The sequence below is a fragment of the Phacochoerus africanus genome, chromosome X (genome assembly GCF_016906955.1).
Source record: "Phacochoerus africanus isolate WHEZ1 chromosome X, ROS_Pafr_v1, whole genome shotgun sequence".
Lineage (NCBI taxonomy): Eukaryota > Metazoa > Chordata > Mammalia > Artiodactyla > Suidae > Phacochoerus > Phacochoerus africanus.
Window position 1 is genome coordinate 114748532 of NC_062560.1, and position 26472 is coordinate 114775003.

Below are 26472 nucleotides of genomic sequence, written 5' to 3' on the forward strand. Positions count from 1 at the left end.
GAAGTACTCATTTCCATTATACAAGCACCAGTTAGCTTCAGTGATATTAAGTCCTGAAGAACAAGTAGCAGAGCCAGATTTTTTTTTTCCTTTCTAGGATTTACGGAGACTCTTAACAATCATGATTGTGTGAGGCCTGGAATTACTTATTTTATTAAACACTTTTGTAGCAGTTACTGTGCTCTAGGTGGTGTTCTAAGAGCTTTATAAATATTAACTCATCTAATCCTCACCACTTGAATGACCCTGGGAGAGATGAACCACCATATTGTGTGGTACATACCTAGAAAGTACAGGAAACTTAATAATCAGGAAATTGGTTTCATCTTTTGCAAAAATAGTTTTACCTGCTTGTTCAATTCAGCTGTACCATATTAAACTTGGCAAGCCCAGTTGTCATTTTATTCCTCAGTGTTTTATGTTCTACTTGAAGTATGAGAGTTTTTAAACCACTTTTAGTTTCCCTTAAATTGCCTATATTTTCCTGCCACCTGCATTAGAAATGCAAGCTCTGGTTTTGATCAATTTATATAGCTCTTTTTCTATCTCAAGGTCTCAGCAACACCCCAGTAATCTGCTCCAAAAAATTATAGTACATGCTGTTATTCACCACAGCTACCAAAAGACCATTTGTTGACCACATACACTGTCCCTAACTCTGAAGAGTCAAACAATTTAGTAGAATCCCTAACTTTCAGGGGCTTCACAATTAGGAGAAACTCAAGGATATGTGAGAAGGCAGATGCTACCTTGGCCATCATTTCCAGGTTTTATTCACATCATTCTTGCCTTCATGTAAATCTTTTGGGAGGTGTTGGGTGTTGGTGGTTCAGGGCTTGGGATTAACTTGAATGTGTCTTGCTCTTGTGATAACAACCTAACATGTTGCTTAAAAGTTGCCATGACAACTGATAAAATAAAGAGCTGATTATGACATGTTTGTGGCACACCTTTTATAGGGAAGAGGCCTGGGGAAGATGGCAGCAGACTGAAACACACAAAGAGAGGAGTAGCATAAAGATCAAGGTACACATCTAAGCAAACCTCCGATCCAAGGTCATGGCACATGACTATGGAACAAGCAGACACGATCATGAAACACAGCTAGGTTTGTATAACGTGTGGGTAGAAATGGGGAGTAAAAACAACTTCTTTAAATGTTGTGTTTGCCACTATAGTATACAGAAGTCTTTGTTTTTGCAATACTTGTTCCTTTTGACTTTCCAACTTGTGTATGTATTATGAGTCCTGTCTCTGTTTTTTACAGGCTTAACGTTCCTGATATGTAGCTGCTCTTAAAGAGAATTTCTCCCTTTGGTAGTAGCTGAAAACTTATTGCCATCTCATGTATTTAGTCATTTCATATTATTAGCCCTTTTCTAGGAATGATCTCTTAGTTACTCTTTCCATGTCATTTTATTATGCCTATTTTCTTAGTGTTAGGTACTTAGATCTTTATTTTTTTTTCTTATTTACTTAGATCTTTAAAAATAAGGTATCAGTAATGTTTAGGCATAATGAGATTTGACTTGTCTATTCATTCAAAGTATATCCATTAAACCTTATTACCTGCCAAGGATATTAACAAACTCTTTGAAAAGGAAAATGAGCAGGAAAGTGGGGGTATTCTGCTTGTTCTCTGATGTACTCCATATTTTTCTGCTATTCAAACAGTTTGGTTTTCACCCTCTGTTTTGTATTTAACCACTACCGTCCACATTCACCCTGACTTTACTCAGCATTAGCTGCCATCTTTCATAAACTTTCAGCTTTCCTGGGGAACTTTAGCAGTGGCTTTCAGGAATCTTGGTACCAGCCCAGATTCTACTGTTACCTAGTTACGTGCCATTAATCTCTCTGGAATTTTTTTTTAACATAGAAATGATTTACCTAGTTCACAAGATAGCTGTGAAGGACGGGTTATTTAAACTTGCATTTGTTCATAAAATGATTGTATAAGTATTGAGTGCTTATGGGTACAAAAATAGTGCCCAGAGAAATATCAAGAGGTGCCTCCTCTGTCTTTTCACTTAAATAGAAGCAGAGGAACCTTGGCTTTGTGACTTAGTAGTTGTAATTTGAATAACTCCTCTGGGCTTCGGTCTCCTCCTTTGAAAAATGGGCATTATGATGATGCTTACCCCACAGAGGGTGTTGTTTTGTTTTGTCTTTTTAGGCCACAACCAAGGTATATGGAAGTTCCCAGGCTAGGGGTTGAATCAAGCTGCAGCTGCTGGCCTCCACCACAGCCACAGCAACACCAGATCCAAACCACATCTGTGACCTACACCACTCATAGCAACACTGGATCCTTAACCCACTGAGCGAGGCCAGGGATTGAACCCCGTCCTCATGGATACTAGTCAGGTTCGTTACTGCTGAGCCACCACAGGAACTCCCCTCACAAAGTTATTGTGAGCATTGTGATCACATAGTTCAAGTGCCCAGAACAGTACCTGGCATATAGTAAGATCTTGTTAACCTGTCATATATCAGGAATGGAGACTCCAAATAGTCCTCATGTCTAGGATTTAGGTAACCTAATTCTGCTCAATATAATTACACTTTTTTTATTCTGTTCTCTGAATGAAGAATGTTTATAATCTTTTATGTCATAACTTGTCATGAACTGTTTCAGATAATCTCATTATTTTAAGTTCATCACTGATTAGCTGAGCAGGGTTAATGATCGCACCAATTGAGATAAGTATGTGAAAACACTTTTTGAGCCAGGAAGTGCTATACCATGTTACGACTGTTTTGATTAACTCCCATTTCACTCATTTCATTTGCCTTCTCTGTCCTCTATATGCTTCCTAAAATGTGTGGTTTTTATACAATTATTAGCGTGGAGTTGAGATTTCAGTATTCAATGTGGCTCAATTAACTGGCAGTGAAAAATTCTAAAAGAGCTGTTCTTAAATTGTTCTGGGCCATGACAGCATTGTTAATCACTGATTTGGATGGATACTCAATTTTGAGATGCGTTTTAAGAAAACAAGCCTCCCTGCTTTAACCCAAATCTTTTTCCTTAGATGAAAAGCTTTGAGGGCTAGATTTTATTCAGTGTAAAAATGTACACTGTATGATTGTTTTAAAAAAAAAAAACACATGGAAAACAATGATTTGTTTGAGGAATCAATTCAATCGTTTAGCACCTTACCAGGACCCTTTGGGAGCAGGTGGCCTCTAAGCACTTAGAAGTGCCCTACCCCAACCCCGCCCCAGCTTTAGCGGTTTTTTTTTTTTTTTTTTAAATTACATCATGTAGAGTGTCTACCGTAACAGGATGGAAAAATTCGTCATGGGAGGTAACAAGCTTGTTGGTGTCAGTCATAAGGGGACCAAAGCTGAGTATTAGACTTCGGGCAGAAAGAAGGGTTACACCTTCTTCCTTTCTCTCCTAGCAATGGTTAACGAAACCACCCCAGGGGCTAACAGAGGAGCAGAGAACAACCACGAGGAATCTGCAATGGGGAAAGACGAAGGAAGACTGCCTTGGGGTAAAAAAGGCGGCTCTCTCATTGCGCGTGCGCAGCCAGCAATGCTGACACAGGCGCCCGCAATAAGGCGCATTGCTTGCGTAATAAATATGCGCCAACGGGCGGGACCCAGGACGCTTGCGCAGAAGGCCGGCACCCACCAGATTTTTGAACGCGGCGGGTTTTTGTTTTGGCCGGAGAGGTTTACCCGGGTTGCCTTCGCTGTGCGAGATAAAGGAGACGGGTTCACGGATTAAGATAAATTTCTCATTTTCTTTAGAGGTTTGGAGGTAGAAGGTCTCAGTGTTAAGGGCCCCGAGCTTGGGAGTTAGGATGTTGAGAGCTAGACCTGTCTTTGTGTCCACTGGTGTTAAGGAAGGTAGGGCTGCAAAAGTGAGCACTCACTCGTCTAAGAGCTACCCCCTCTCTTCTCTTTTTCCCCTTTTCTTCTCTCCCTATTTATCATCTCCTCACTTAGTTGACTTGTTCTTAAGTGAACCGGAGCAAGGAAACCTTGAGAGCTCCGAAGTAAGCTTTGGCACGGACCTGTCACAGGAGAAAATGGAAGTAGCCCTGAAGCTGCAGCCGAGTTCAGCCACCACAGACGACAACACCTTGAGAAGATCCAACAGCGCCCCTTTGATCAGTGGGCTTGGGTGAGCAGGATTGAGATACTGGAGGAGGCAAGCGGCGGGGGTGGGGGAGGGGGTGGCAAGAGTTGCAGAAAGTGACTTCCAATAAGCATTCCCGCCCCTTTATTCCTCGCGGTTCCGCAGGTTTCTCCTTTGTTCCTGGTGCCCGAAGATCCCACTCTCAGTCAGGGGGCGGGGGCGGGGCGGGCTGGCCAAAGAGCGGTTGCACACCCACCCTGAGGTTGACACACCCGTGAACCTGAACATCCTCTTCGGACAGTTCACCCGGACCCGAAAGCAGCATCCAATTGGTGTGGAGCACGGCTTTTTCTAACTTCACCCCATCTCTTACCCACTCCTTTGAAGAAACTGAACACTCCCCACCCTTGCCTCCAGATCTTCTGTGATGACTGTAATTTTGTCGTTCTCTCTGCAGCTTTGTCACCTCTGACCTTCACCTTCAGCACACTTGGAATGGGAATGGTTGTCAAGCAAATAAGCTTGGGCCTTTTTTTACGCCTAGTTTTTATTTGAACAAAAGTTTAAGTATCACAGAAAATCGATATCCTGAGTTTTGCATTCTCAATGGCCAATATTGCCCCTACTTAGTTCTTGGGGGTGGGTGAAATTTTTTTCCCCTCATATGTATAAAGCACAGATACATATACAACACGTAGACAGATATACAGTAACATTTGTGCTGTTAAAATTTCCTGGGAATTTTCAAGGAGGCGCTAATGGGGTGAGGGGGAGATGTCTAAAAAGGCTCTTTAGAAATCTGGTGATGAAAAAAAGCTTTAAAAATTTTAAGTAACCCGTTGTTAACTGTATTTCCTGCACGTGTCCAAAGGTCTGGCATGACGCAAAGTTATTATTTCTTAAAAGTAGAATTTTTAAGTGAGATCTTGGGTCTCATAGCTCACTGTCATAAGGTTTTCTCTATACTGTAAAAATATCTGAAAAATGCGTTCACTACCTATGTTCTTAGCTTTGCTCCTCACCTTTTGCCAGCCTCATACTAATTGATAGGGTTGTCACTCACAACTGTTAGAAGGGAACTCAAAGAGACCCGATCTATTCTCCTTGTTTCATGTGTGAGGAAACAGGCCCATATATCTCCAAAAGTGTCATTGTTAGTAGTAGAGCCAACACTAGAAACCTGTGTCTCCAGACTCCTAGACTAGTGCTTTGTCCACCACTAATCAACATCTAAGCTAATTAACTAAACAAATGCAGCTTTCAGGTCATTTGCGTTAAGGGGGAATATGTTATAACAAAATGAAAAGCAAGCTAAGGGTGACCAAAAAATGATACATTCATTACCTTTTCAAATAGGCAGAGAGAAAAAATAAGGGGGAGCAGTTCTGCACGTTGTGCTGAGAAAAAGAACATTTTATAAATTCAAGATTCTACGCTAATCCTGCTGTGTGAATAAATGAATTGCTATGGACCCACTCTGCCAGTGGAAGAAAATACTTAGGGAGGATGTTAATTTTATTGAAAGGCTTTATGAAATGAAGAAACAAGTCGCAGATACCTAGACAGTGGAGGACATATATTTGAAGGATCATGTGGGTCCTATTTAATATACATTAAGTGCTGGGGCAGGAGGGGACCAGGCCCATTTTCCCCATTCTCAGAGTCAGGGAAGCAAAGAGAGTGATCCTAGTTATCCCTTCATGCTTTGCTTTGTTCTGTAAAGGATTTGAAATGTTTATTTTTATCATATTAAAGCATAGGTACAGTATGGAATTCCATAGCTTAAGATCCTGATGCAGGAGGTGAATTTTGCCCGTAAAGGTGAGGGGCAGCTGCACATTTAGCTGGTAGAGTTAACCCACAAAGTGGACCAAGGCCCCGGATCCTTGCGTCAAAAAGAAGTAGCCCAGGAATGATACGTGACATGCCCAAGGTCAGGGAACTTGTCCACGTGATCTCCTGAGGGCATATTTTACACTGACGTGGCAAGTTTGGGGTGTAATCCGCAAGAAAATGTAGGGTGGAATTAGGAATCATCTGAGCCTTAGCCAAATTCATTTTCACCCTAGTTCTTCTCAGTTACATGTGTACACTGCTCACTTTCCCCCTTCCCCTTAGTTGGGCCTCTAATGCTTGTTGCCTTGCCTCTTTCGTAGCTTGCTAAATAACTATTGCATTTCTTTCAAGCAGTTTACCAATTTTGCTTGGTGTTTCTTGTTTCTTGTTTCTTTATATAAAGAGTCAGTCTCTCTTGCGCCAGCATTTGCAGAATTTGTTCTTTAAATGTCAACTCCTTAATACAAGTATTACTAATTTTTTTAATTTTTTGATTTTTGTGTACATCCTGCATTAATAAAAATATCAACGTCAAAAGTTTTGAACCTCTTGGTTCTTTATACTCCTTAGCCCCTCTGGTTGACTGACTTTACTACTAAAGTCAATGACTTTATCTAAAGGTAGTATTTTTTTTCTTCTACTTCTCTGGGCTTTATTAGAATTAGAGATTAAGTTTTTGGATTCCTGCCAGCGCCTTCCCTCTTTAAATGCCACTAGACTGACCCTGCATTCAAACTGTATGGCCTCAATTCTTTTTAAAAGGCAAACTACGGTCTAGGGACCAAATTGAGCCTGCTGATTCATTCTGTAAATAAAGTTTTATTGGAACATGGCCACACACATTTATTTACTTACTGTCCTTGGGCCACTTTCCTACTACAAAGGCAGAGTTGGGTAGTTGTAACAGAGATGGTATGGCCCACAAAACCCCAGTTACTATCTGGCTCTTTGCAGAAGCATTTTGTCAACCATATCGTTTGTTAAACTTGTACAAACCTGGAAAAATAGTGGCCATGAAGAATGATTGCTTTGGGAATATAATTGATACAAATAATATTGTAGTTTAGACAGATCATTTATTCATTTGATGTGGATCACCGAACATTCGTTATATTACCTTCACTTTTTCTAAATTGTAAGTAGCACTTGGTTCTAGGTATCGCCTAGGATTTTTTGAATTCCTGTTGAGTCATGGATATCAGTTGAGAGATACACTGCCTCAATGATTTTTTTAGTTACTGTCTTATTAGCGGACAACAACTTAGGGAGAAGAGAATTGTCAGCCTTAAGAATTACCCCCCATACAAAAGATAGTGGAAATATGTAACCCCTTAGTGTCCCTCCAGCTTCGTAGTAGTGACTGCTAAAATATATTCCTGTTCTCATAGGGGGAAAATGGGAAAGGAAGTTACCATTAGCCCTGTACTTATAGACTCTAAATGAAGTATTGAGTTGCTCCCTGTTATATGCAAATTCCTATGCTGCAAAGATGTATCTCAAGCCTCAATGAGCGTTTAATAGGGAGAATAAATATGCAAAGGACTTAAACGTCTGCTATAGTAAGATCTGTGCCCAGGAGGGAAAGTGCGTGCTAGGGTAATTAAAAGAATGGAGGGAGAAGTGACAGAGGGATTGATGAGGGTACAGGGAAGGTTTTTGGAGAGGTGGTATTTGAGATGGGGCCGAACAAAGAGACTGATGAGGTGCAACCTGGAGGAAAAGGGGTTGAGAGAGCTGGGACAGCATTCCAGGAATATGGACTAGGCTTGGACATAGGGAAGCATAAGTGTATTTCAGAATGCTGAGCAACTCTGCCTGGATCACTGGCTCCTGCGTCTTCATTTGACCGGTGCTGATCCCCGGTGACATTTTACCGAATCTGTGGCTTTAAAAAAGTTAATACAGCATACTTCCCCGGGAAGTTCTGTCTTTTCACCCAGATTATTAATGTCCTTTTTATAAATGAAATGATGTGATGGTGTTGGTAGTTGAGTGAGGTTTTTTTTTTTTTTTTTTTTTTAATGACCTTACCTGGCCAGAGAAAATGGTAGCGACTGCGTGTGCCAAGATTTTCAAAATTTTCCTCATCGATGAAATCCAAAAGTCTGTGGAACTAAATTATGAGGGGCTTGGAATGTTACTGTAAAGAAAGTAACTTCTGCATTCAGCAGATGATGAAGAGAGTGGCTGAAAGCCGTGAGCGGGAGAACACGCTGTTATTTCGGAAGGGAATCTGGGAGTCTGTTAAATAGATGGCTGTAGGGAAAGAATCGAGGTGAGGTGATGGATTAGACTATTGTGGAGTCGGTGGGAAAGTGAAGAAGCTTTAGATGGGTTTTTGGCAAGGAGCCTGGAAGGAATAAGACGGAGATGAGAGATCACAGAGGTAAAACCTTTTCAAAGACCTGATTGGCCATAGGTGGCAAAAAAGAAAGTGCTAAAGATGCTTTCACATTATTATTGGGGACATCTGGTACACGAGAACCCTCTATATTCTTTTTGCAGTGTCTTCTGAATCTTAAATGATTTCAAAATAAACAGTTCTAACAACAAGAAAACCTAAAAAGGAAGAGACGACTTCTTCAGGATCCCAAGCTCGAATAGGGTTGAGGCTGGCAGTGTGGGCACTGTCAGAGCCGAGGGAATGAGGACCACCTTCAGTGGGCAGCCGCAGTGTGTTGCTGCCATGTGGGCATGTGGCCCAGTGTGATAACATCTTGCAGAGTTTCAACAGAAGCCAGAAATCTGGAATCTGCATTCTTTATTGGAAATCGCCATAGTTGTTCCAAGTGTACACAATGAATTCAGAAACATTTCCAGCACTGAGTAGGCCAGATGAAACCTATCTGTGAAGATCTCAGTTCTGTTGCCCCCTGCTACTGGCTCTCCCCCTTGCGCATGTGGAAGTTGGGGGATCCAGAGGGGATTGGTACCAGCACATAATAGCTCCAGGCATACACTGATCACTTCCAGGTTTTTTACACAGAAAATGATGTATCTCCAAGGCCACAATAAATTATCCTTATCCTTGATAGCATGATTAGGGGTGAAGTGGCACGTTTGAGAATTCCTTACCTTACATGGACACTTGTTTAGCCTCTGCCAACTCAGGCTGTGTGTGTGTGTGTTTTATTTTCTGCATCTGCATAGCTGTCTCCACGAAGAAGCTATTTACACTAATGGCATTGCTGTTTTAAGGATTTGAAATCTTATGTAAATTTTTTTTGGTAATAGGTCTTAAGTGACACCTGTTTTCCTTTTTTTCTTAGTGATAATTCACAGGTGTTCCAAGCTGACACATTAGGAACTCGAAGAAACAGTGCATTTCTGGCACAACGCTGTCCGGTAAGCAAATGCTTGTAGCCTTGCACTATTGGTCTTTACCAGGGGTTCTCAAACTTGAGTGTGCACCGGAACACATATTAGAACAAACTGCTGGCCCTCAACCCCAGAGATTTGGATTCAGGAGGTCTGGACGGGGCCGGAGAATTTGAACTTCTAATAAGTTCCCACTTTGAAAAACACAGATATAAACCCTACTGCAGGAAAAATAAACACACTGACTACAGTTAGGATTGTTGCAGCTGCAACAGGATTAACTTTTAAATCCTATATGGATTTAACATGGAGATTTGATTTTATATGTAAAATCATCTGGCTTCCACTTTTAAAAAGAACATTCTAATTTTGAGAGGAAAATGTGCAGGCTCTCCTGAGGGTAGTTCTCAGGCTTTTAGTTTGACTTTTACCTTGCATTTATCTTGAATTGAAAATATAGTTTAGGGAGTTCCCATTGTGGCCCAGTGGTTAATGAACCTGACTAGTATCCATGAGGATGTGGGTTGGATCCCTGCCCTTGCTCAGTGGGTTAAGGGTCTGGCATTGCCACAAGCTACGGCATAGTTCACAGATGCGACTCGGACCTGGTGTTGCTGTGGTGTGGGCCAGCAGCTACAGCTCCAGTTAGACCCCTAGCCTGGGAACCTCCCTATGCTGAGGGTGCCACCCTAAAAAGACAAGAAAAAAAGAAGAAAATATACTTTGTTTTTCATGGTGTTTTAATGCAATCTCTACATTATAACTATTTTCTTTTTCTTTTTAGGCCACACCTGTGGCATGTGGCGGTTCCTGGGCCAGGGACTGAATCTGAGCTGCAGCTGTAACCTACACCACAGGTGCAGCAACATGGAATCCTTAACCTACTGCATGGGGCTGGGGATCCAACTGGTGCTGCCACAGGAAAAAACTGGACCATTAATCCACTGCATAGGTGTAGGAAAGACACTTGTAGATCAATAAGCCACAGTGAATGAACGCTTCACTCTATGAATATTGAGGTGAAATTCATACATGGTTAAGTATTTTAAAATAAACAATTCAGGGGCAGTTAGTGCCTTCACAGTGTTGTTCAACCACCACCTCTCTCTCTCGTTTCAAAAAGGACACATCCTTGTCTTGTTCCCATTTTTAAGCGGAAAGCTTTCAGTCTTCCATCATTGACTGTGATATCACCTGTAGGTTTGGGTAAATGCCCTTTATTATGTTAGGAAGTTTCTTTCTGCTCCTACTTGCTGAGTATTTTTTAATCAAAAGGACACTGAATTGTTTCAAATGCTTTTGCTGTGTCTCTTGAGATGATCATGTTGTTTTTTCCCTCTCCATTCTGTTAATGTGATTTATTACTTTGATTTTCTTATGTTGAACCACCTTTGAGTTCCTGGTCCTGTGCATAATCCTTTTAATGTACTATTGTATTGGGTTTGCTACAATTTTGTTGAGGCTTTTTCCACCTGTATTCGTAAGAAATATTGGTCCGTAGTTTTCTTACAGTATCTTTGCTAGCTTTGCTACCAGGATAGTTCTGATCTCATAGAAAGCGTTAGGAAATGTTCCTCTTCTATTTTGGGCAGTTTTATTAGGACTGGTGTTGATTCTTCTTTAAATGTTTGGTAGGATTCACCAACGAAGCCATCTGGTCCTAGACTTTTCTTTGTTGGGAGATTTTGTAAACAGATTCTCTCACTTATTTACAGGTCTGCTGCGATTTTATATTTCCTCTTTAGTTTGGTAATTTGTGTGTTTTAGAGTTTTGTCCATTTCATCTAGAATACTTGGTTTGTTGATATACAATTATTCATAGATTTCTCTTACATGATTTGTTTTAATATGATGGGAGCTATAGAACATATTTTAATGAAATGTTATAACTTCTTACCCATTTTAAAATATTGCCTCCTAATCTTAAAACTGGGCATTGTCCTCTTTTTAGAATGATATTCAATATTTTTCCTGTGAATGCAATAGTAGTATATTGGGAAAAAATTAAAATTGTTCATTAAGTAAATCTTTCTTCCTCTCTCCACTCACTCATCTACTCCCTCATCAATATTTACTGAGCAACCGCTTGTCTATCAAAGCCCTCCATACCTATCCCATCTTCTTTTTTTTTTTTTTTAGGGCCGCGCCTGTGGCATATGGAGATTCCCAGGCTAGGGGTCCAATCGGAGCTGTAGCCACCAGCCTATGCCAGAGCCACAGCAGCTCAGGATCTGAGCCACATCTGCGATTTACACCACAGCTCACAGCAACACCGGATCTTTAACACACTGAACGAGGCCAGGGATCGAACCCTTGTCCTCATGGATACTAGTCAGGGTCGTTAACCTCTGAGCCATGACAGGAACTCCCCCGTCTTCTTTTCTACTTAGCTAAGTCAGCAGGTATTTTTAGGAACCTACTGTGTAGGTGGTCAAACATGATAAAGACTGAAAGGCGTCCTCTGAGTTACCAAAATGAAGCTCATTCATGAATTTCTTTTATTTGAAAGTTCAGTGGAGAAAAGTGTAGGGTGAGAAGCCAGATTGGATTGGGTTAAAGAACGACTGAGAGGCAAGACACTGGGGTCTCAAGGAGCTGGATTATTTGGGAGATTACCCTTTTTGTGCCTTAATTTCCTTATCCATAAAATGGAAATGTAGTAGTATCTGCCTCCTAAGTTTGCTATGATTATATTAACTCAGCACAGCACTGGTACATCCTAAATGCTCAATAACTATGCCTTTGTTCATAAACTATTATGTATATGTAGAGCAACTGTATGCCTGGCATTTTTTAATGCATAATTTTCCTTAGGATTTCTAGGCTCTTAATTCCCATAAGATTCAGCTTAGTGTCGTGCGTATTTAAAATAAACCATGGATGGCGTTTGGCAGAACGGAAGTCATCTTAACTTATTTGATGATGGGAAGTTCAAGGCTTATTGGTTTGGCTTGCTGTAACAGCATTATGCATGTGCTTTTATTTTGTTCCAAGTATCACCTCGTTATAATTATAAGACTTACGGAGGTATAGCCTTGCCTTCAGTGTAGATAGGCTGAGTTGTCTAGGAGAATGACATGATAATTATAATGTTTTTGGCAGAGGTGACAAAGCTCAATTAGAAGTAACTTAAGGGACATTATTAGTTCACATAACAAGAAGTCTTATGAAAGGAGATTCTGGGGTTCCCATAGTGGCTCAGCGGGTTAAGAACCTGACTAGGAACCATGAGGTTTCAGGTTCGATCCCTGGCCTCGCTCAGTGGGTTAAGGATCTGGCATTGATGTGGCTGTGGTGTAGGCTGGCAGCTGCAGCTCTGATTCAACCCCTAGCCCGGGAACTTCCACATGCTGCACCTGTGGCCCTAAAAAGACAAAAAAAAAAAAAAAGAAAGAAAGAAAGAAAGAAGAAGAAAGGAGGTTCCAGGTGGATCACTGATGTCATCAGAGACCCAGTTTCCTTTCATCTTCTCACTCTACCATCCTGAGCAGCCTCACTAACCTTTGTATCCAGTAATTAGACCCAGGGTTCAGAATCACATGTATAGTGTGATCTTCTCTATATTTACAGGTGTTGAGAATGATATGGACCAACCTATTAGTAGTAGTCATCTCTAGAGCATTGAATTATAGGAATAATTTTATTTCCACTTCTTGCATTTCTACATTATTTGAGTGTTTTTCTTTCTTCTTTTTTTTTTTCAGGGCCACACCTGCGGCATATGAAGCTTCCCAGGCTAGGAGTCAAATTGGAACTTCAGCTGCCAGCCTACACCACAGCCACAGCCACAGCCACGCCAGATCTGAACTGAGTCTGCGACTTACACTACAGCTCACGGCAGCGTTGGATCCTTAACCCACCGAGTGAGACCAAGGATCAAACCCGCAACCTCATAGTTCCTAGTCGGATTCATTTCCGCTGCGCTACAGTGGGAACTCCCCTTGACTGATTTTCGCAAACCGTTAACAGTAGAGGTGTTTCCATTTCTAGCTGATATATCACATTGCAAAATAGAAACATCATTCTTGAAAAAATACTGGTTTGAAAATCAAGTCGTCCCTTGATATCTCCATGGGGGACCCACAGATGATACCAGGACCCACAGATGTTCCAGGACCCACAGATGATACCAAAGTCATCCAGTCCCATAGTATGCCCCCCCCCATCTGCGGGTTTGAATCCTCAGATTCAGCCAACCATAGGTTGTGTATTAAGTTTACAATCTGCAGGAGTTCCCGTCGTGGCGCAGTGGTTAACGAATCCGACTAGGAACCATGAGGTTGCGGGTTCGGTCCCTGCCCTTGCTCAGTGGGTTAACGATCCGGCGTTGCCGTGAGCTGTGGTGTAGGTTGCAGACGCGGCTCGGATCCCGCGTTGCTGTGGCTCTGGCGTAGGCCGGTGGCTACAGCTCCGATTGGACCCCTAGCCTGGGAACCTCCATATGCCGCGGGAGCGGCCCAAAGAAATAGCAAAAAGACCAAAAAAAAAAAAAAAATGTTTACAATCTGCAGGGTCGAATCCATGGATGGGAACCCTCCGATACGGAGGGTAGACTGTATATTTATTGAAAAAAAAAAACCACCTATAAGTAAACTTGTGTGGCTCAAACCCATGTTGTCAAGTATCAGCTGTAACACTTGAAAAGTGTTACTGAGTATCATGAACCCTAAGTTTAAGGATCCTATCCCATTATTAGACTGGCCTTAAAATTGGTGCAGCGGGAATGTAGAGTATTCAGATTCCCAGAGACAGAAAGTGGAAAGGTGGTTGCCATGGGCTGAGGGCGGTGTTGTTTAATGGGTACAGTTTCAGTTTTGCGAGATGAGAAGAGTTCTGGATATCTGTTACATGACATCAATGTGCTTCACACTGCTGAACTGCACACTTAAAAATGGGGGAGTTCCTGTCGTGAGACAGTGGTTAACGAACCCAACTAGGATTCATGAGGACATGGATTCGATCCCTGGCCTTGCTCAGTGGGTTAAGGATCTGGCGTTGCCATGAGCTGTGGTGTAGGTCACAGACACGGCTCGGATCCTGTGTTGGTGTGACTGTGGTGTAGGCCGGCAGCTACAGCTCTGATTGGACCCCTAGCCTGGGAACCTCCATATGCTGGCAACACCCCCCCCCAAAAAAAGACACAAAAAAATGGTTGGTAGGGGTTGAGATGGTAAATTTTATGTTGTGTATATTTTACCACAATTAAAAAATATTTGGAGTTCTCTTAAGGTGCAGCGGGTTAAGGGTCCAGCATTGTCACTGCAGAGGCTCAGGTCACTGCTGTGGTGTGGCTTCGATCCCTGGGCCAGGAACTTCCACATGCTGCAGGCATAGCCAAACAAAATTATTTCTTAAATTGGTGCTGCTTTCCATGTATTACAATGTAGACAAAAGTGTTTTAGAGAAAAATCGCAGTGTTAGAAGGCCTTGAAGAACCATGGGTGCCATTTAACACAAAAATAGTGATGCATATTTCCAAACCTTGTAAAAAGTCTATTTCACAATTTTTTTATTAATCAAGCTCAAATGTTTTTTTTCACCACTATCAGGAAATCACTCCACCCCACTTCTTTTTTCTTTTTAGGGCCGCACCCACGACATATGGAGGTTCCCAGGCTAGGGGTCAAATTGAAGCTGCCACTGCCAGCCTACGCCCCAGTCACAGCAACACCAGATCCGAGCTGTATCTGTGACCTACACCACAGCTTGTGGCAACGCCAGATCCTTAACCCACTGAGTGAGGCCAGGGGTCAAACCTGCGTCCTCATGGATACCAGTTAGATTCATTTCTGATGAGCCACAACAGGAACTCCACTCCACTTCTGCTGAGCCAAAGCCTGAGGCCCTTTCTGACTATGGAGAAGCCTCTTTGGCCTTCCCCCCCAAATTACCCCTTTGCTGTACCCCTGAAGGCCTCCAAGGTTGACATGCCTGTTCCTCCCTCTTCCACGAGGAGTTCTCTTCTAGGCTCCTCTGTTGAATTTAGTGCAGCCTGGTCTTTTCTCCATCTTCACCCCTTCCCACTGCAACAGAAGCAGGAAAAGGACCTCCTCTTCCTAGCAGAAGCAGTTGTGCTTTACTTGAGCAATTTGTCCGTTTTAATTTTATGGCTGCTAATATTTCCCTGACTAGGTTTTGCTTTTCCCATTGGCAAGTACAAACCCTCAGTCCAATTCGTGGCTCATCTGGCAGTGAGTGTGTAATACATCCTTGCCCCGCCTTATGCTCTGTCCTTTGGTTCATGTTCACTCACATTCGTATCTTCATGAGCCACCTTAAATCATTTTGGGAACTAGGTGGAGACATTTATAAACATAGCATACAACTCTTGTTCAGGATTTTCTTTTTTTTAATTTTTATTTATTTATTTGCTTTTTAGGGCTACACCCACAGCATATGGAGGTTCCCAGGCTAGTGGTCCAATCAGAGCTACAGCCGCCGACCCACACCACAGCCACAGCGACATCAGATCTGGGCCATGTCTGTGACCTAAACCACAGCTCACAGCAACACCAGATCCTTAACCCACTGAGTGAGGCCAGGGGTCGAACCCACAATCTCATGGTTCCTTGGATTCGTTTCTGCTGCACCACAGCGGGAACTCCTTGTTCAGGATTTTCTAAGTGTTTTTTTTTGTTTTTTTTTTTTTTTTGAAATTGAAGTATAGTTGATTTCCAATATTGTGCTAGTTGCAAGTATACAGCAAAGTGATTCAGAATTTTCTAGGATCAAGGATTTTCTAAAATTTTAAAAAAATCTCTAGTAACTACAGTAGGAAATGGGTTAAAAATAGCAAAACTAGGACAGTTAAAAATTATTTTTTAATAATTTAATGTCTTGGAGTTCTAGCTATGGCACAGGGTTAAGGATCCAGCGTTGTCTCTGTGGCAGCACAGGTTCCATCCCTGGCCAGGCACAGTGGCTTAAAGATCTGGCATTTTCGCAGCTGCAGCATAGGTCACAGCTGCGGCTTGGATTCCACCCCTGGCCTGGGAACTTCTACATGCCACAGGTACGACCAAAAAATTTTTTTGCTGTCTTTACAATGTTAGCTTTTTGTGGTCTCTCTTTTAAATGGAACTAAGCTTGATCTTTCCTTCTATCTTCATTTCTTCACTGAAGATAACACTTGGGAATCAGCTTCGCCAGCACCGTCCCCACTCCCACTCCTCCCCTCTCCCCCCATGACATCATTTCTTGGTGCTGGTCCTCTTGCTTCCTCCCCGGGACTTTTTTTCCCTAAAGTATGAGAGAATGGCACAATGGGAAATTCACACCAAAGATACCCATGGGGCTTATTTACATCTCAGGAAACTGTTTCTATTTTAATGCCTTATTTCATATAGAAAAATTATCTGAGGCAATTCCCTTGTACATGCCACCTACAATACTTAATCTTTGGGAGAATTCTCTTCTAGAAGCCTTCTTTTCTACAGTTTTCCATGTTATTACTAAAGGAACCAACCAAGTCCAGTATTTGATCCACATTTTGCCCAATTTGAAAAGTTTACGGAGTTCCTTCTGTGGCTCGGTGGTAACGAACCCAACTAGTACCATGAGGATGAGGGTTCCATCCCTGGCCTTGCTCACTGATGCTAACAGATCCGGCATTGCGCTGAGCTGCATGCAGTGTAGGTCACAGATGTGGTTTGGATCTGGTGTTGCTGATTCAACTCCGAGCCTGGGAACTTCCATAGGCCAAGGTGTGGCCCTAAAAAGAAAAGAAAAGAAGAAAAAAAATGTTTACTGTGGCTTCTGAAGTCTATAGCTCACATTCAAACCCTGCCTTCCCCAGACATTTCACCGTGTATCCCTGTTGAGGGCATCCATTGCAGTCAGGCAGTCATCTCAGGATTTCCTGGATAAAGTTTTCTAACAGGAAATTCTGAGCCTTTGCCTGGAACTAAGCCAGTTCCTTCCCATCCCTTAGATAGCAATTAAAAATAATCTCTTCCAGGAAGCCCTTCGTAATTATTTTAGAACAGTTTGCCACACCATGCAATTCTCTTCTTTGGTTTGTTTTTAAATAACAGTCATTTATAATACACCTAAAGTCCCATAATTTGAGTATATAGAGTGTATTTAAGTTCAGGTTAGTGTGTATTTTCAGTTAGACTACAAATCATATAAAACTTAGTGTTGCATATTCTATATTGTAAACTTTCCAGGCATTTGAATGATGATGATATAAGCATCAGTAGCATGAATTAAACTTATTAAGATTCTGCTTATTCAAAGATGTGTTCATGTGGATATATGCATTTGGCTTTTTTAAAGGTAAACCTAAAATTTTCAGCTTTGGTGCATGTTACCACACACCTTCTCAGTGATCAGTGCTAATAGAGGGGCGCATTGGGGAGGATATCCAAAACTCTGGATAAATCACATTTTCTACTTGATTTGGAAAATAGGTTATTTTTACAGGATGCCTTAAGAGTGAACATACAATTTTTTTTTTGTCTTTTTGCTATTTCTTGGGCCGCTCCCGCAGCATATGGAGGTTCCCAGGCTAGGGGTCGAATCGGAGCTGTAGCCACTGGCCTACGCCAGAGCCACAGCAACGCGGGATCCGAGCCGCGTCTGCAACCTACACCACAGCTCACGGCAACGCCGGATCGTTAACCCACTGAGCAAGGGCAGGGACTGAACCCGCAACCTCATGGTTCCTAGTCAGATTCGTTAACCACTGCGCCACGACAGGAACTCCCCCAATTTTTTAAATTAGTAGTACTATCTAATGTTGGAGAAGTACCAGGAAATTGATATTTTTACTTTTGGGGATTTTAAAAAAATTGAATAGTTGATTTAGGAAATCAGTATTTTCATACACTGCAAAAAAGTGAATTTGTATAAGCTTTCTGGAGGGTAGTTCAGCCAATGCATATCGGTCAGCCTTGTGACCCAGAAAGTCCAACTCTGCGAATTTTTCCTAAAGAATTCATTAAGGGTGTGTGTGCAAAGATTAGCTTAAAGGCTGTTATCATAGCATGATTTATAAGCACAAGCAAAAAATGTGGCTGTATGAATATCCAGCAACAGGGGATAGGTCAAGTGAATGAGCCTTCATCATCTGTGTTTGCGTCCCACCTGTGTGAGTGTGGGCACGTTGCTTGATTTCTCTGGCCGTCAGTTTTCTTCATCTTTCAACTGGGGACAAATAATAACGCCTGTGTCATGGAGTAGTTGTGAATTGAGTGAGGTAAGACATGTCTGGAGCATAATAGGTGCTTCTTCTTATGGTTCTTCTATATAGTAGAATATTCGGCCTTTAAGATTATTGTTGCATGTGCATTTTAACATGGAAAGATACTTGGAATGTATTTTGCTTTAGTTTTGTTGCTAAAGTAAAAAAATTCAGCGTACTCATATGTTTACCATACAGTAAAGAGATGCAAAGTGTTTCACAGCCTAGATTTCATTCCCAACTCCTTGGAACGCTCATTTCTTTGGCTCGAAGGAGAGACTTGCTGGGAAAGCCAGGCAGTGCTCAGGCAACTAAAACAAGGTGGAGGAGGAGGCAGGGACAGTCACCATCTCAGGGATGAGCACAAGAGGGCTGTTAATCACAAACTGATTTTCTAGACCTGTCAGCTGCAAGCATAGGAGCCCCACTCCTGGACACTTGTGCCATCTCGAGCTTCACCCGCATCGCCCCAGCACAGTGACATTTACTGGTCGTTACCCTTGCTCTCCTCCTAGATGTGGTAGTACAGGGATCCATCATACTTTCTCTTGAATTCAGACCTAATTTTGTCTTCTCTTCTTTTCTTTTCTTTCTTTTTTTTTTTTTTTTTTTTTTTTTTTGCTTTTGAGGGCTGCACCTGTAGCATATGGAGGTTCCCAGGGTAGGGGTCTAATCAGAGCTACAGCTGCCAGCCATAGCCACAGCCACAGCAACTCGGGATCTGAGCCGAATCTGCAAACTACACCATAGCTCACGGCAACACCGGATCCTTAACCCACTGAGCGAGGCCAGGGCTCGAACCCCTCATGGATCCTAGTTGGGTTCATTAACTGCTGAGCCACGAAGGGAACTCCAAGACCTAATTTTCAATGTGTCCCCTTCCTTCACTGTGGGAGACTATGATTCTAATTAGGACCTTATCATGAGCCCCCTTGCCTTTCATGGAGTTATATAGTCGGTCAGCAAACTAGAGGGACTTGTTCTGAAGACATTGGACCAGGTTCAGGAAAGCATTTTCTAGGTCTCCTGCAATCTCCTCCTTGATCATGAGGCCTATGCTCTTATACCTTTCAAGTACTTTCTGGAGGTGACACACACTGTGCGGTCATGATGCTGATCCACTTAGGAACATCAATTCTTTTCCTCTTCATTCCAGCATTGTAAAGATCCCAGGTGTCCTGGGTCAGTTCATGGTCAATGACAGAGGCATCCTCTGTTCTTCTACCCTTCGTAGGGCAGAAGTCACCAGATGTGTCAGAAACAGTGTCCTTCTCCAGATCAGTCTTGTACATTTCCTTGTAGACTGTTAATTTCTTGCAGCTCCTGGTTGGTCCTTGAGCAGGTGGTTTCAATGAGAGAGCTCTCATCAGGCCCCAGCCCCTTCATGGATGACACTGTAATGCTGGATATGTGTTGTTACACATTTGCCCGACCCCGCAGGATGTATAACACTGAGAATGAACGCTAGTGGAAGCCAGTGTAAGGTCGATGCTATGTAATTGTCATTAAACCTTGGCTATTTCCTCTACCTTCTAGCAAATGATTAGAAAAAAACAGATTTCAACACTTTTTTTTAAGCAAAATAAAAGGTAATATCTGGGGGAGGGAGTGGGAGGGATCGGGAGCTTGGGCTTATCAGACACAACTTAGAATAGATTTACAAGGAGATCCTGCTGAATAGCATTGAGAACTTTGTCTAGATACTCATGTTGCAACAGAACAAAGGGGGGGGGGAATGTAATTGCAATGTATACATGTAAGGATAACTTGATCCCCTTGCTGTACAGTGGGAAAATAAAAAAAAAGGTAATATCTTCTTAAAAAGCCATATGACACTTTAAAACCTAATAAAAATTCGGACTCTCTGCTTCATCAAAACATTTATTTATCCAATGCACATATTTTGAACACTCGTCTTCGCACTAACTCGCTCCTCTCACTGCCTTTCTTGGCTACCGTCCCTCTGCAGTTTCAGCCAGAACCCTCAGGTCTGTCTTTAGCTCTTCACTTTCTGATCATTTCTCCCATCTGCCTCCTCGTCTCCCTCCCTCTCTTTTCTGTTCAAACCCTCGTCATCGTTTCCCTGGCTGGCGACCCTGCTTCTTGTCCCTCTTCCCTCCACCCTCAACTTGTTCTGTGAACACTGCTAGGCTTGCCTTTCTAAATCAGATACGATCTTCTTGTCAAAAATACTTTTGAAGTTTAAGAACTCAGAGGGCCCTATGCTTTACGTGTCCTATTGGGCCCAAAGGCTAAAGTCCAAAACCACAACCTGGTTTCAGCCAAATTTCCCCAAGTTTGCTTCCTACCCTGTCCTGTCATGTGCCAGGTGTTTCGGCCACCCCAAACCTCTCTGTTCCCCCAGGCAGGCCTCTCTGCCTGAGCATCTCTTCCCATTCCCGGAAATAACCTCCTTCCTCTTCGATACCTAATAAATTCCTGCCCTCTTCTGTGAGGCCGTCTCCAAGTCCCCAGGCGGAATAATATCCTCTGTCCTTTGAGCTCCTACAAATCCTAACTTGTTCTGGCCCTTACCTGTGGCCTTGTTTTCCCTACCCAGACTTTGAGTTTCTCAAGGACAGAAAATGTCTTATTTATCTTTGGCTCCTCGGAGCCTAGCACAATGGTTTAACCTATGGTAGGTGCTCATGAAATATGTTTGCACACACAGCTCAGTGTGATCTTAGATATAATATGTGAACGTGATGTATGGTAAATTCATCATCTTGCACTTCAAGAACTAACCACGCTATAGGTAGAATGAATGAATGAATTCTGCAGGTAATTCCCAAAGCTTATTTTCACACAGCTTTATGTATTTATGTATTTATTTATTTATTTGTCTTTTCTAGGGCCATACTCGCCCCATATGGAGGTTCCCAGGCTAGGGATCTAATTGGAGCTGTAGCCACCGGCCTACACCACAGCCACAGCAACTCGGGATCCAAGCCGCATCTGCGACCTACACCACAGCTCACAGCAACGCTGGATCCTTAACCCACTGAGCAAGGCCAGGGATCGAACCTGTAACCTCATGGTTCCCAGTCAGATTCATTAACCACTGGGCCACGACAGGAACTCCTTCACACGCCTTTAAATCTCTCCATTCTTTCACTTCCCTCTTGTGTGGGTCTTCATAAGCTTCAAGGAACGACCGACCAAAAAGGAGAAAGCAGTCTTGCAGAAGAGAAAGAGCCTAGACAACAAGTGTCTGGTCAAGCAAGAGTTAAATGTGCTGAACTACTTGAAAGCCATGGCCTTTAGTCATTCCTTAAAATGAAAGTTTGCTTTCCCCAGCTGGATTCCAAGATACTTGGAGTTATTTTCATTTGTTTCTTTTGTGTGCTTATTAGCTGCTGATTTAATGACTATTTCTGGTTTTTCTTGGTACTGCCTCTCTCTAAGCTTTAGGAATGGGGCTAAAACTGGCAAGAAAAACTGAGGTGATTTTAAGATCTTAGTGCCTTGGGAAGGGAAATGTAGGAAAAAACAAAATGTTCCCATTGATGTTCTGCCCTATATTTCTTATGTCAAGTTATTTTATCTGTTACTATATATATATAGACTTCCAATTAGTATAATTTTCAGTCAAGATGCAATTGGATTTTTGACTTTTAAAAATTTTTAATTTAATTAATACTGTTGCTAGCATGCATTAGGCACTCAATAAATATTTTAGGCCATTCAACCAACATTGACTTAACTGATGTTTAGAAATAATCAGGAACATTAAAGGAAACTTGACTTTTATATTTTAATTTTCAGCTTGTGCTGTCTTCTCCCAGTCAAGCTTCTGTCAGTTGCCTTGATCAAAACAAACAGGTAAGAAGACTTTCAAAACTGACAGCTGTTCATTAAAAATAGTAAGTTTTATTTTTCTTTTAAAAAATATCCATGATTCAGTAATCCTCAGTGATGTCACATGCGAATAAGCTTTTAATTCCAGGAGTGAATGGTTTTTCTTAAAAAAAAAAAAAAAAGAAGGAACCACAAGCAACTAAGGAGTCTTCTATTTATTTAGATTATTAAGTATTTTAATAAGCTGCTAGTTTCCTGAAACACTGCATGCTTTTACTTTTTTTTTTTTTTTTTTTTTTTTGGCCGCACTGTGGCATACAGAGTTCCCAGGCCAGGGATCAGAACCGAGCCGCAGTTGTGACCTAAGCTGCAGCTGTGGCAACAGATCCTTAACCCATTATGCCAGGCTGGAGCTCAAACCTGCATCCCAGCACTTCCAAGACGCCCCGATCCCCATTGCGCCACAGTGAAAACTCCTGCACACTCTTTTACCTTGAATCTAGCTTTCCTGCAGGGATCTCAAAGAAGATGACAGATGCTATGTATGGAAATTAATTTTCAGCTTCATAATAGCCACAGTTATCATGGTTTTCTTAAACAATCATCTGAGTTCAGGGATACATTGTACCTCATTGAATTATGGGTGTCTGTGGGGGGGGTGTGTGTTTAATAACAGAAGCCTAATACAGAATTAAATCTTTGATTTATCCAAGGATTAGCCACAGAACTCAAAAGATGAAATCACCACTCCACCACAGGTGGTAGGATTTTTTTTTTCTTTGACTCCACTACAAGCAGACTTTTGTTTAAGGTGGGGAGAGGGGCGCACTTTAACTGTTATGAAGCACTTATTATTCACTTAGCACTCTCATAGGTACATCTGTGGTCTCATTGCATCCTGCACCAAACCTGTGAGGTCAGACACCAAAGATGGCAGAAATGTTTCCAATGTCCAGAGTTAGCAAGCGTCAAGCCATGACTTAGCCCCACATTACTGGATTCTTTTATAGCTACCTGCACTCTGTTTTAGCGGCAGAAAACCCAGAGTATCTTGGAACCCTAGTTTTCAGTACTCCAGCTCCTGCTTCCTTCCCTCTCTCCCCCACACCATGGCCTCCCTAAGGCCAAACTTACCCACTAGCAATAAAGTTTGGTTTAGGGAGTTCCTATTGTGGCTCAGCAGGTTAAGGACCTGATGTTGTCTCTGTGAGGATGCAGGTTCAATCCTTGGTCTCACTCAGTGGGTTAAGGATCCCGTGTCACCTCAAGCTGCGATGTAGTTTGCATACACAGCTCAGATCTGGTGTTGCGGTGGCTGTGGTGTAGGCTGCAGCTGCAGCTCCAATTAGACCCCTGGCCTGGGAAGTTCCAAATGCTACATAGGCAGAAGTAATAAAGGAAAAAAAAAAACAAAGAGAAGAAAGTATGGTTTCAAAGATTCTTTTTAGTAGTTAAGGTATTCTGTTACTGTTTGTATGTAGCTATCTAAGAAATTCTCAATGAAAGAGCCTAAAACTATAGTTAAAGTGACTTCTAGTTTATTCCATGCAGGGTTTTTTTTTTGGATCAAGTATTTAAAAATTGATTTTATGTTGCTATTTGATTATGAAGATTGAAATGGGGCTAATTTAACTGGTTAGTAGTATAAGCTATAAAGCAACTTACTTCCATACTGACAGAATGTATATTATAAACATTTAAAATGAAACACAAGGTGTTCCCATTGTGGCTCAGCAGTAACAAATCTGACTAGAAACCGTGAGGATGCAGGTTCAATCCCTGGCCTTGCTCAGTGGGTTAAGGATCTGACATTGCTGTGAGCTGCAGTGTAGGTCACAGACACAGCTTGGATTTGGTATTGCTGTGGCTGTGGCATAAGCTGGTAGCTGCAGCTCTGATTCGACCACTGGCCTGTGAACTTCCATATGCCATGGGTGTGGCCCTAAAAAGAAAAATTAAAATAAAATAAAACACAAGTGGTGATCATATTTTGTAATATATAGAAATATTGAATTACTGTGTCATGCACCTGGAGCTAACATAGTGTTGTAGGTCAATTATACTTCAGTAAAAAATAAAATAAAATTAAAAAAATTAAAACTATAAAGCAAAGTAAGAACTAAAACTAAAATAAGATGAAACACAAGTGGAAAATGAATGAAGTGGGGAAATAAAAAACATTAACTTTCAATCAAGGTGCTGGTTGAATGGAAAATGCAGACTTATTTTCAGCAGTGTACACTCTGATAGATCGCATAATTTGCATATTTCTTTACATACCTTCTTTACCCATGACTTCTTTTTAGCTATTGAACTTAATCTTGTAAGTACAAAACAGAAATGTCTGGTTTTTGCCTCATTACATTCTGAGCTTTCACTCTAATAGCCTCAATAAAGGTATGAAATTTGTTAATTTTGTTTGTTTTTTAGTAAAATGGGGAAAATATTAGTAGCTATCTCATGGGATTATGAATGAAAGGAGGACAAAATTAATATATGCATGGTGCCTGGCACACTACATTAAAAGTTGTTTAGTGAAAATTTTAAAGCCCGCAGAAAAGAACCTCCATGTAGTCAATATCCAGCTTTAACTATTGTTTATGTTTTCTACATCATTTTTCATCTATCCCTTTCTATTTTGGGGGAGGTAGGTGCTTTAGAGTAAATCTCTGATATCTTTTTACCCTTAAATACTCAGCATGAATCTCTGAGGACTCTTACATAATCATATCTTATCTAAGAATTACTCCTTAATGTTATCTAATAACCGGTACATGTTAAATTTTCCTGATTCTCAAAAAAAAATGCCTTTTGGGAGTTCCCATTGTGGCTCAGTGGTAGCAAACCCGACTAGTATCCATGAGGATGCAGGTTTGATCCCTGGCCTTGTTCAGTGGGTTAAGGATCTGGCGTTGCTGTGGCTGTGGTGTAGGCTGGCAACTGCAGCTCCCATTCGACCCCTAGCCTGGGAACTTCCCTGTGCTGCGTGTGCAGCCCTAAAAAGACAAAAAAGAAAAAAAATGCCTTTTTCACTGATTCAAACATGTTCCAACCATGATCTCCTAGGTCCCCTTTATTTAAAACAGCTTGCCCCTTCTGTTTTTATCCCATACCACTTACTTATTGAGAGAACTAGGCCATTTGCACTACAGAAAGCCCATCATTCTGATTCTGCTTCCATGTGTTTGTTTGTTTGTTTGTTTGTTTGTTTGTTTTTTAGGGCCGCACTTACGGCACATGTAGGTTCCCAGGCTAGGGGTTGAATCAGAGCTGTAGCTGCCAGCCTACGCCACAGCCAGTGATTGAACCTGTGTCCTCATGGATACTAGTCAGGTTCGTTTTGCTGAGCCACAACGGGAACTCCCCATGTGGTGTTTAATATGCTCTTTTATTTTCTGTATTTCTGATAAATTTATTTGATTATATTTGCTTTTGTTTTTAAATAAGCACATAGCCCCAAGGCAATATTAGATTCTGGGTCAAGATTTAAGTAACTGTATAGTTTAAGTTGTCCTTTCCTTGTTAGTTAATGGACAATTTATTCTTGACTGATTATTGGTTTTCTAGGTATTAGAGAGCTTGAGGACATTAAGCTAGAATTTTCTTTTTTTTTTCGGCTTAGAGGTATATAATTGACATATAACATCGTGTACGTATAAGGTGTGTCATGTGATAATTTGACGTGTGTGCATTGCAAAATGATTACCATGGAAGTTAATTTTCTAAACATAGTTATTCTTCCTAAATATTCAGGAATTATTCTCTTCTATGGCATTTTCCTTTCTTAGTAACAATTGAGCTTGTTCTTCAGGAAGTTTGCAAGCACTCAGCCTTTAAGTTCCCTCTCTTCCAGACCCCTAAACAAGTAAGCGGCCTGCAGAAATAGTCTGAGTGTCAGTTTGCTAGGATTGCCCCCGGAGGCTTGAACAGAAGTTCATCTTGGGCTCACACTCTGGAGGCCAGAAGTCTGAAGTCAAGGGGTGGGCAGGATCGGTTCCTTCTGAGGGCTGTAATTAATGAATCTGTTCAGGCCCTTCTCCTTAAGCTCGTAGATGGCCGCCTTCGTGTTCACGTGTTCTCCCTGCACAAGCGTTTGTCTCTAAACATCTCTTTTTTATAAATCATAATGGATCAGGGCCCACACCAAGGACCTTATCCTAACATGCAGATTTCCTCTGCTAAGACCCTGTGTCCAGGTAAAGTCCCATCCTGAAGCACCAAGGGTTAGGACTTCAGCACATGG

The 26472-nt window shown here is 41.7% G+C and overlaps 1 protein-coding gene and 1 pseudogene across 6 annotated transcripts in view; one reads left to right on the forward strand and one right to left on the reverse strand.

Moving 5' to 3' along the window:
• Positions 1-3609: 3609 nt before the first annotated feature.
• The window catches only part of LOC125118665 (PABIR family member 1-like), a 61444-nt gene continuing 38581 nt past the window's right edge, over positions 3610-26472 (forward strand). For 4 of the 6 annotated variants that reach the window (XM_047765405.1, XM_047765409.1, XM_047765406.1 and 1 more), the window contains exons 1-3: positions 3610-4138; positions 9199-9274; positions 22197-22253. In XM_047765405.1, coding sequence (XP_047621361.1) covers positions 3816-4138; positions 9199-9274; positions 22197-22253 — 456 coding nt within the window. In that variant the 5' untranslated portion in view covers positions 3610-3815. Of the gene's footprint in view, positions 4139-4258; positions 6429-9198; positions 9275-22196; positions 22254-26472 lie in introns of those variants that run through there. The other 2 variants (XM_047765411.1, XM_047765410.1) reach the window with 2 other exon arrangements.
• On the reverse strand, positions 18916-19817 carry LOC125118829 (annexin A2-like; annotated as a pseudogene).